Below are 11,518 nucleotides of genomic sequence, written 5' to 3'. Positions count from 1 at the left end.
CCACAGAAAGCATAGACTGTATAGTGTGTGGGAAACACAGTGCAGATAGTTTAAGATGAGTGGTGCCAGGGAAGCAAGACTAGCAAAAATCATTTCAAGCCAGTTTGAGAAGGGCTTTGAATGTCATGCTTTAAGGGTTAGACTTTAGCCTATAGAGCAGTTGCCTAATACATGAGGTAAGTCACATGATCAGATTTATATTTAAGAATATAAATTTGAGCAAAGAGGAAGTAAGGAGACCAACTAGGAAGGCTGCTCTTCCCTAATCTCAAAGAGGAATAGCAAGGGTTTGTATCAGGCAGGAGGAATTATGCAGGTGCTACTATCATTCTATATAAGAAAATATCCTGGAGAATGAGGTCATTAAACAGAATCACCCTGTATTGCTGGAGGATTCTTCACCTCTGAGCTAGCAGGGAACAGAAGAATGGTAAAGAAGATGTGGTACATATATACAATGGAATATTACTCAGCCATTAAAAAGAATGAAATAATGCCATTTGCAGCAACACGGATGGACCTAAAGAGTGTCATACTGAATGAAGTCATACAGAGAAGGAGAAATATCATATGACATCCCTTGTAACTGGAGTCTAAAAAAAATGATACAAATGAACTTATTCAAAAAACAGACTCCCAGGCTCATAAAATGAACTTATGGGGAAAGGGATAGTTAGGGACTTTGGGAAGGTCATGTATACATTGCTATATTTAAAATGAATAACAAACAAAGATTTATTGTATAGCACATGGAAATCTGCTCAATGTTGTGCCAGCCTGGATGGGAGGGGGGGTTTGGGAAAGAATTGATACGTGTGTATATATGGCTGAGTCCCTTCTCTATTCACCTGAAACAACTACCATAGCATTGTTAATCGACTATACCCCAATACAAAATAAAATGTTTAAAAGTTTTAAAAATGCATACATATATAATGGAATCACCTAAGGGTTCCTGATTGCTCATTAAGATCACTTGGGAGAGGTTTAAAAAAAAATGAACACTTCAGTCTCACCCCTTTCTAATTAAATCAAAATCACTAGAATGAAGCCTGGCATTAAGAAGATCCTAACGTGTAACCAATTCTGACTCACTGGAAAAGACCCTGATGCTGGGCAAGATTGAAGGCAGGAGGAGAAAGGGACGACAGAGGATGAGATGGTTGGATGGCATCACTGACTCAATGGACATGAGTTTGAGTAAGCTCCAGGAGTTGGTGATGGACAGGAAAGCCTGCAGTCCATGGGGTTGCAAAAAGTCGGACAAGACTGAGTGACTGAACTGAACTGAATGTGTAACCAGGGTTGAAAACCTCTAGTGCACCCATAAATGAGGAGTCTAAGGAAAACCATTCTGAGCATGGCTGTCCCAACTAACTATGTCATCCCGAAGAATCCAGAAAGTATCAGTTGTTGATAACACTTCAAACAATAAAATGGGACCTGAAAAATGATTGTGTAGCTTATTTACTCACAAAAGTTACTATGAACTGACGTTAATTAAATAAAGAAGTATGTCTCTGTATAAGAATCAAAGAAATTCACAATCCTATTCTAAACTAGGACAAACCACACCTTTGTCTAGATCAGAAAAAGCAATGATAAATCTAAGTTTATATAATTTGTGATTTATTATGCCCTGTAAAATGTCTAATATAAACGCACTAGGATGTTAAATGTGTGCCAGATACCTAATGAAGACATTTATAACATAGAAAGTGGTAAAAGAGACTTAAATTTCTTTCTTCTGCCCTCTTTCTTTCTTTCCTTCTTCTTGTCTCTTTTTTAAATAGGAGGTAGGAGACTGAAGTGCTCAAAGGCACAATTTTTGAAGCCAGTCAGATCTAGGTTTTTGGCTTTTTTTTTTCTTTTTTGGCTGTGCTGGATCTTCATTGCTCTGTGATGGCTTTCTCTAGTTGTGGAGAGCAGGGCTACTCTTCATTGCGGTACGCGGGCTTCTCTTTGCAGTGGCTTCTCATTGTGGAGCACAGGCTCTAGGTGTGCAGGCTTCAGTTGCAGCTCATAAGCTTAGTTGCTTCTCAGTATGTGAAATCTTCCCGGACCAAGGATTGAACCTGTGTACCCTGCATTGGCAGGCAGATTCTTACCCACTGCACCACCAGGGAAGTCCCCAGAGCTAGGTTTTGAATCTACATTTTGTTACTTACTAATTTCAGGTTTGAACAAGTAACCTCCTTTATTCAAGCTGTAATTTCTTTGACTGTACAATGGTGATAACAGGAACAACATTATAGGATTCTTTTGAGAGTTTGTATATAATTTTTAAATATTTATTTATGTATTTATTTGGCTGCACTGGGTCTTACTTGGGGCACACAGGATCTTTAGTTGTGGTATGCAAACTCTTATTTGTGGCATGTGGGATCTAGTTCCCTGACCAGGGACCAAACCCTGGCCCTTGACATTGGGAGCACAGAGTCGTAGCCACTGGACCACCAGGGACGTCCTGAGAGTTAAACTTTAACATGTGTCAAAATCTCTAACATAGTAGTTGACATTTCTATGTATGTGGATTGGTTCCTGCACTTAAGGAACTAACAAATTAGAGCTATAGAGCTACTAATTCCTCCAAGAGGAGGAAAAACCCCACCACAGTGGGCTAGATTAGGGAAGACATTAGCAAGGGAGATTTGTGATCTGGATAGATTGGGTATCTATATCTACTATCTAGTTAGCTAGCTGGGTATTCAGTAATTTTTCTAACTTAAAAAAGAGGTAGATATAAATTTTTAAACAAGTAATAAACACTTATTGTAAGAAAAACAAGAAAATACACAAAGTAGAAAAATAAAAATTTCCACAATTTTGCAACTCAGGGTAACTGAGATTAATATTTTGGTGATTAGTGTTCATTAAATATCTAGGTGCATTTGTCTTACCAAGATAGAATCACACTGTTTTAGCAACCTGGTTTTTCTACCCAACAGTATGTTGGGCCAATATAATCCCAAGTCAATAAGAATGCCTCCATAACAATGGCTCTCAAATTGTGGACTCAAGATCTTTTTATACTCTTAAAATTTAGGTAACTCAAAATTTTTCTGTTCATGTTGATCTGTTGATATCTACCGTATTAGAAACTAAAACTGAGTAAAATTTACAAATAACAATTTGTCTAAAATAAACTGCCAATCTATGTTAAAATAAATAACATTTGTAAATGAAAAACATGTTTTCCAAAACAAACAAAACGTGTGGCCATGTTTTACATTTTTGCAAATCTTTTTAATAGAAGGCAACTGGGTTCTCATATCTGTTTCTTCATTCAATCTACTGTAACATGTTGTTTTTGTTCAAAGATATGAAGAAACTCTTGCCTCGCAGAGATACATAGTTGGAAAAAGGAGGAGCGTGCTTTCAGTTAACTGTGGATATTACTCTTTGAAGCTCTTTGAAGCAGAACTGGTCCAATAGCAAAATCTTAAAAGATTAATTCAATGTGGAATCTGCAATTTTTGTACTCCGTAACACTGAATTCTACCAGTCTATTTAGCAATTTCAACAGATCTTTTACCCATGCTGGATTTCATAACATCCTGTATTTGTCATTTAGAAAATACTGGTTCATTGACTTATATGGATCTTCCAAATGTCAATACTTTTCATTATACAATACTACACAATATTATGTTTTAATATCCCACCAAAGTCACTAAGACTTTGTCAAATTCACAGCGGCAGACACAAGTTCTCCACAGAACATTCACTTGAAAGCTAGAATTTTATTGTAGACAAAAAATGTCTTCCTTGAAGAGAAAGGCTTATTTGTTCATATCTGAAAAGATGCCTGCCAAATACCTAAGTCTGAATAACCATAGATTATCTGTCAGTTGTTTTAAATAAAAATAGTGTTCCATGATAAAGGTGGCTGGTTCAGCTAGCAACTCCATCACAGAAGTGCTTCTCTTCAAGTCAACCATAACACTTTGGATATAGCAGAAAAGCTTTATGTATACTTCCCTGTTCATTATACAGAATATTAGAAGACTCACAGATTGAGATTTAATAAAATTTGTAATTTTTACTGTTGTATCAAGAACATTGTTAAGGGAAACAGGCTCCTCACCCTCCCCACCCCCATCCTTTTTAAGCAAGAGAAAGAAAGGTGGTGAAGAAATGACTAGTGACTTCGGTGTTGGTGTCACTGCCTTTATTTTGTGCTGTGGCAAACAGTTTCACCCACTGTTGCTTCTGCAACAGTAGTTACAAATACCAACAACTTTGTCTAAAAAAGGCACATAACTTCTTCACCATTACCACAAAAAGTTTTTACCTCACAAACTTTCCCAATCTTAGGAACCCTCATGGGGTCTGTGGACCACACTTTAAGAACCAAAGTTCTACAGTACCTTTAAAGGCTGCAGTGTATTACATTGTATGTGTGACCATAGTTTAGCCAGTGTCCTTTATTGAGGGCATCTAAGTTATTTGTAATTTTTCTCCATTGCCAATAATGATGTAGCTAAAACTTCACTTGCATCCTGAATTATTTCTCCAGGATCTAGTCTTAAAAATGGAACTGCTAAGCCAAGGAGTACATTAAAAAAAAAAAAAAAAAGAATCCTGAATATTGCCACATTGTTTTCCTGCAGGTTTACCAATTTACACTTGCATTTTACATAACATATAAGTACCCTTCCACTTATCAACAACGGTGATTATCTTTAAGAAAAAAAAAAGGTTACCAAATTTACAGGCAATAAGTGAATTTCATTTTTCTTTAATTTGCATTTATTTACTTACTAGTTAGGTTTTTTTCATATATTTATAAAAACTGACGAGTATTTATGTATGTTGTCCATTTCAAAATTGGAAGCCTTCTTGGGATTGTATCCTTTGGTCTGTTATGCTGCTGCTGCTGCTAAGTCGCTTCAGTCGTGTCCATGGGACTTTCCAGGCAAGAGTACTGGAGTGGGCTGCCACTGCCTTCTCCAGTGGTCTGTTATGAGTGTGTAGGAATTTCCACCCAGGTTTTTTTTCACTTTTAAAATTTGTTTTTATGTGTAAATTTTTAATTTTGAAGAAATTGCCTATCTTTTTTGAAATTACCTACCCAGTCTTTTTGGAGAAGGAAATGGCATTCTTGCCTGAGAAATCCCATGGACAGAGGGGCCTGGTGGGCTATGGTCCATGGGGTTCCGAAGAGTTAGACGTGACAGTGATTAAATCAGAGACGGAAATGGTAACCCACTTCAGTATTCTTGCCTGAGAAATCCCATGGACAGAGGGGCCTGGTGGGCTATGGTCCATGGGGTTCCGAAGAGTTAGATGTGACAGCGATTAAATCGGAGAGGGAAATGGTAACCCACTCCAGTATTCTTGCCTGGAGAATCCCGTGGACAGAGCAGCCTGGTGGGCTGCTGTCCATGGGGTCGCACAGAGTCGGACACGACTGAAGCCACTTAGCGTGCATGCATGCACCCAGTCTTTTTATATTATTTGTCTCTATTTTCTGCCTTTTAATATTTTCTATATTGTATATTTTCTGCCTTTTCTGTCATGCTTTAAAAAGCCTCCTCCATCCTAATACTATAAAATGTATTTACTTCTTACTTTTCTAAAGCAGTTAACACCTGTTTATTTTTATATACTATTTGAGATAAATATCTAATTTAATCTTTTCCCAAATAATTAACTACTATTTATTCTTTCCAGAGCGTTAGGAGCTTTATTTTTTCCTTTTGTTAAAAAATACATTTTAAAATTACTTATTTTGTCAACAATTTAGTACACTACAGAAGACTCTCCTGTTGCTCAGAAGCGTTGATAGTTTGCTCTCTTCCCTTTCAACACTGTTTCTTTCGCATTTAAAATGTAGCTAAGCGCCAAAATATGGTTTGCGGCAACTTGATTGCTTGCCCCCCCGCCCCCCATTTATCTTTACCGTATCGCACAGAGCTACTCTCTTCTTTTTAAGAGCTACCTGATGTTCCATAATGCGGACATCCCACGTTTATTTCGTCTTTCTTCTACCGATGAATGACTACGTTTCCAATTTTTCGTCATTTCTTCCACCTCTCCCAAGAGCTGCTGGGGTACAAGCTTTCTTGCGCGCATGTGGAAGTGCCCACGGGTTACATTCCTAAAGACAGCTTAACTTTTTAGTTTGTTTGTTTTTTTTTTTTTTCATTTTTGTGGGCTCTGGAGAACCAGTGCAGGTACTTCGGGAAGCAAAACACACCCACAACAACCCGACCAGAAAGAGACCCATGGCGGGTTCTCGCTTAGCTTCTACAGTTTTTTTTTTCCCCTTTCATAATGGACGTTGAATTTGCTTTTTACCTCGTAGACACAACAGTTCCCAGCATCGAAACTAGCAATACACCCACTCACTCAGCCACCAAGCCCAGTGACTAAGAAAACAGGGGAAGCCTCCAGCCGCACCAGCCGTGACGCCTGCTTCCGGGAAGCGGACCGGAAGTCGCTCTTCGATTCTGCGTCAAACCCAACTTCAGGGGCCGTCGTAAAAGTGTCGCCCCTTGTCTCTGGGACCGGCCACAGGTTTCCACTCGCCTTTGACGGGGGGTCTGGAACTGCGGGCGTCAGTTTCCCTCAAGATGGCGGACGAGGAGGCTGGGGACACAGAGAGGATGGAAGTCAGCACGGAGTTGCCGCAGACCCCTCAGCGACTGGCGTCTGTAAGTCCCTGAAGGCTAGTTCCTTTTGTAACCTCCTCCCTACCCCCGCCCGCCCCAGTCCCTTCCTACCGCGCTCACGAGGATGTGGGGCTTCACCCTTTATAGTAGCTACGGGAATGGGGAATCGTATGGATTGATCTGGATGGAAGCCACAGAATAAAAAGTTAGTCATCACTCACATTCCTGCCGGCCAGGTCTCTGGAATATAATGACTTTGTAATTTATTAGCCTTGACAATTCAAGCATGTCTTTATCCCGACGTGGAAAGAAATAGTAATGTTATTAGATGATCTGGTATGGAGGTTTTGGAGGAAGAGCCCTTTTCCAATAGACGCAGTGTTAATCCCTCCTGACGATAGGAGCCCAGGACGCAGCACCTAGTGTTGTATTGCATAGCTGCCTGGGTGGGGCCTGATAGTGGCAGGGAATGCTGCCACTGTCAACTCATGTCAAGATACGGTGGGTAGCACATCGTGGTAGTATCTTTAGAACCCAGGCCCAGTCCTCAGTGGGGAAACCCGTCTTCTGTCGTTGTTTTTTAAAGGTGAAAAAGAGAGGTTCAGACATTTCAGGGCGATGCCATTAATTAATATCGGCATCTACACTTTTCCCTTATATTTGGCAGGGGGCGGGGGGGGGGAATGAGAAGGCCGAGATAGTAAATTTGAGTCAGTAATCTGACTACAGGGAGAAAGCTGACTGAGGAGTATAAAAGGTAGGGGGCAACACTTGGGAATGTTCTGGATGTCCCCAGGCACCTAGTGGGAGATAACAGAAAATACTCAAATATTGGTCACTGCTTGATGTTGAGTTTTATTGATCGGCCTTTATTAGTGCATGTAGAAAATGTGGGATATGCACTTCTTTCTGATGTTTCTTTGGTTTGCAGTTTTAATAAAAGCACTTTTTAAAGTATTTTACCCCTGCAGACACTTGAGTTTTGTTTTATGAGAGAACAGAGTGAGCTCCAGAAATAAGAGTCCACCTCAGGGACTGAAGAGACTAGCTGGAAGATAAAAATCAGATGGGGAAGAAGTTGGAATAAGGGTTTGGCCATCAGCTAGGGCAGTGCTTGCAACCATCCTCTAACCCAAGTAGCAGTTCAACCTTATTTCACTGTATTAAAGGAGGAACCATGTGTTTAGGATGATAAGTAGTGAGAAGATAGGGAAACTTTAGAAGCAGCTGAAACATCTGGTCATAATGTAAACCTGTGCATTTTACATCTTCGAAGGAGTGGAGAAACTGTGCTGTGGTCAGAAGTGTTACTGTAGGTTTGTGTTGCTAAAGATGACAAGCATTTATTTAAAGCTTTGATACATTAATTCCTTACAGGTGATGCAATAAAACCTCATCAGTCTGGACTGAATTTACTTAGAACAGTAGATAATGGTACAGGAGTCCAGCTGGAATTATGCTGCAAATTCTTCAAGATACATTAAATTTCTTCGGGCAAGACTTAGAGTTTTGCAAGATAGTAGGTAGATGACAAGAGAAGTGTAGTAGCTTCAGGTTACTCACACTCGAGAGACACTGGTAAGTGCTCAAATTTTAGTACAAGAGAGGGTGAATGAAGACCTGTGACTGGTAAGCCTCCTGATTACTTTTTTGGCCTGGATCTGTCTACCTACTTTAGGACACCAGACATATTCCTACTTTCCTGTTCTTTTTAAAAATACCATCTTCAATTTTATCCTGACTGTGGAGTAAGATACAAGCTTTCCAGTTTACTTATTCTTTTTCATTAAGCAAAACAGGCACAGAAATTCTTTAACATTTGAATAATTTGAACTTAAATCACCATTGGGAGGCAGGGGAAAACAAAAATAGTAAATATGGGACAGTTACAAAGGTTTAAGAAATCATACCAATTCCATTAGAGTCTTGTCCCTGGGTATTATTATTTCTATTTTTCCTATATCAGACTTCCTTCTTAGAAAGTTTGTCTTTTGTCATATTGCTATCAACAGGCATGAAGTTTCTCAAATTTCTGATGTCACATAACATGCAATTAGAATGTTCAGTTCAGTTCAGTTGCTCAGTCATGTCCGACTCTTTGTGACTACATGGACTGCAGCATACCAGGCCTCCCTGTCCATCACTGACTCTGAGTTTACCCAAACTCATGTCCATCGAGTCAGTGATGCCATCCAGCCATCTCATCCTCTGTCGTCCCCTTCTCCTCCTGTCCCCAATCCTTCCCAGCATCAGGGTCTTTTCAAATGAATCAGTTCTTCACATCAGGTGGCCAAAATATTGGAGTTTCAGCTTCAACATCAGTCCTTCCAATGAACACCCAGGACTGATCTCCTTTAGGATGGACTGGTTGGATCTCCTGTAGTCCAAGGGACTCTCAAGAGTCTTCTCCAACACCACACTTCAAGAGCATCAATTCTTCAGCGCCCAGCTTTCTTTACAGTCCAACTCTCATATCCGTACATGACTACTGGAAAAACCATAGCCTTGACTAGATGGACCTTTGTTGGCAAAGTTTAATGTCTCTGCTTTGTAATATGCTGTCTAGGTTGGTCATAACTTTCCTTCCAAGGAGTGTCTTTTAATTTCATGGCTGCAATCACCATCTGCAGTGATTTTGGAGCCCCCCAAAATAAAATCAGCCACTGTTTCCCCATCTGTTTGCCACGAAGTGGTGGGACCAGATGCCACGATCTTAGTTTTCTGAATGTTGAGCTTTAAGCCAACTTTTTCACTCTCCTCTTTCACATTCATCAAGAGGCTCTTTAGTTCCATTTCACTCTCTGCCATAAAGGTGGTGTCATCTGCATATCTAAGGTTATTGATATTTCTCCCGGCAATCTTGATTCCAGCTTGTGCTTCCTCCAGCCCAGCGTTTCTCATGATATACTCTACATATAAGTTAAATAAGCAGAGTGACAATATAGAGCCTTGACATACTCCTTTCCCAATTTGGAACCAGTCTGTTGTTCCATGTCCCGTTCTAACTGTTGCTTCCTGGCCTGCATATAGATTTCTGAAGAGGCAGGTCAGGTGGTCTGGTATTCCCATCTGTTTAAGAATTTTCCACAGTTTATTGTGATCCACACAGTCAAAGGCTTTGGCATAGTCAATAAAGCAGAAATAGATGTTTTTCTGGAACTCTCTTTTTTAAAGGATCAGCAGATGTTGGCAATTTGATCTCTGGTTCCTCTGCCTTTTCTAAAACCAGCTTGAACATCTGGAAGTTCATGGTTCACATATTGCTGAAGCCTGACTTGGAGAATTTTGAGCATTACTTTGCTAGAGTGTGAGATGAGTGCAATTGTGCAGTAGTTTGAGCATTCTTTGGCATTGCCTTTCTTTGGGATTGGAATGGAAACTGACCTTTTCCAGTCCTGTGGCTACTACTGAGTTTCCCAAATTTGCTGGCATATTGAGTGCAGCACTTTCACAGCATCATCTTTCAGGATTTGAAATAGCTCAACTGGAATTCCATCACCTCCACTAGCTTTGTTTGTAGTGATGCTTCCTAAGGCCCACTTGACTTCCCATTCCAGGATGTCTGGCTCTAGGTGAGTGTGAGTGATCACACCACCGTGATTATCTGGGTCGTGAAGATCTTTTTTGTACAGTTCTTTTGTGTATTCTTGCCACCTCTTCTTAATATCTCCTGCTTCTGTTAGGTCCATACCATTTCTGTCCTATATCGAGCCCATCTTTGCATGAAATGTTCCCTTGGTATCTCTAATTTTCTTGAAGAGATCGCTAGTCTTTCCCATTCTATTATTTTCCTCTGTTTCTTTGCTCTGATCACTGAGGAAGGCTTTCTTATTTCTCCTTGCTATTCTTTGGAACTCTGCATTCAAATGAGTATATCTTTCCTTTTCTCCTTTGCTTTTCACTTCTCTTCTTTTCACAGCTATTTGTAAGGCCTCCTCAGAGACCTTACAAATTAGAATGTTAGAATATTAGAAATAATGTGTATGAATTATTGGACGTTTATTAGATGAGCCCTTGCTTAAGAATCATTAGGGAACTTAATTCTATAGGTCTGGGGTGGGGTCTGAGAATTTTCATTTTCCCAAGCGTGCCCTTTGAATGAAGTCCTGGTCTGTGGGCCACACTTAAAGTTAAGGCTTAGCCAGAAAAATTTGAAAGTTCTCAGTGTAGAGTTGACAGTTGAGGTTGTAGGGATGGATAAGATCTTTGAGGAGGAGTGTGTGTGTGTGTGTACATACACGGAGACTGTTGGAAAGAGAGGGAGGACGCGAGGTAGAAGAGGAGGGAGGCAGGAATGATTGAATTTCAGGGATAGGCAGTGGAGAAGGACCTAGAAAGGAAGCAGCCAAGCAAGTAGGAGATGAGAGTAGTACAGTGCCATAGGGGATAGTGTCTGGGAGAAGGTGGGTTTATTGGGTCAAAGAAGATGAAGACTGGCAACAGTTGGGAATGTATAGTATATGGAGCGGTCTGATAGAACTTCTGCCTTCTGTCTTCATTAACTGGATTTTCTTTATTAAGTCCATCTCAAAAGATACCTCCTGATACAGTACTAAACCCTGTGTTCATCCTCTGTCCGTATGATTTCATCCAGTTCTGTGGCTTTAAATACCATCTGTATTCATTCAGTTCCCAAATTTATATCTCTGGGTCATCTCACTTCTGAGCACCACAATCACAGATCCAACTGCCTTCCTGATATATCCACTTGGATGTCTGAAAAGTGTTTCAGATGGAGGAGCAATTAGGAAGCAACAACAGTAACCAAGCCATAGCTGATGGTGGCTTGTGGTAGAGCAGTGTCACTGGAGATGAAGAGAAGTGGATAGATTGGAGAGAGATTTTGGAAGTACAGTAGAGGTAGAAAGATTTGTTTATGGATTAGGCAAGAGAGAAAAGGA

The 11,518-nt window shown here is 40.2% G+C and overlaps 1 protein-coding gene across 4 annotated transcripts in view; it reads left to right on the top strand.

Annotated features, from left to right (window-relative positions):
- Positions 1 to 6,481: 6,481 nt before the first annotated feature.
- UBR1 (ubiquitin protein ligase E3 component n-recognin 1) overlaps positions 6,482 to 11,518 on the top strand; it is a 138,841-nt gene continuing 133,804 nt past the window's right edge. For all 4 annotated transcript variants that reach the window (XR_014058989.1, XM_081507921.1, XM_081507920.1 and 1 more), the window contains exon 1: positions 6,482 to 6,659. Coding sequence is in view for 2 of the 4 variants with exons in the window: in XM_081507920.1 (XP_081364046.1) it covers positions 6,579 to 6,659 (81 nt within the window). In the remaining 2 variants the exon portion in view is untranslated. The remainder of the gene's footprint in view (positions 6,660 to 11,518) is intronic.

The sequence above is a fragment of the Giraffa tippelskirchi genome, chromosome 7 (genome assembly GCF_054371585.1).
Source record: "Giraffa tippelskirchi isolate mGirTip1 chromosome 7, T2T-mGirTip1v1.2.pri, whole genome shotgun sequence".
Taxonomy (NCBI): Eukaryota; Metazoa; Chordata; class Mammalia; order Artiodactyla; family Giraffidae; genus Giraffa; species Giraffa tippelskirchi.
The sequence above is the reverse complement of the archived record's forward strand: the minus strand, read 5'-3'. Positions and strand labels throughout refer to the sequence as shown.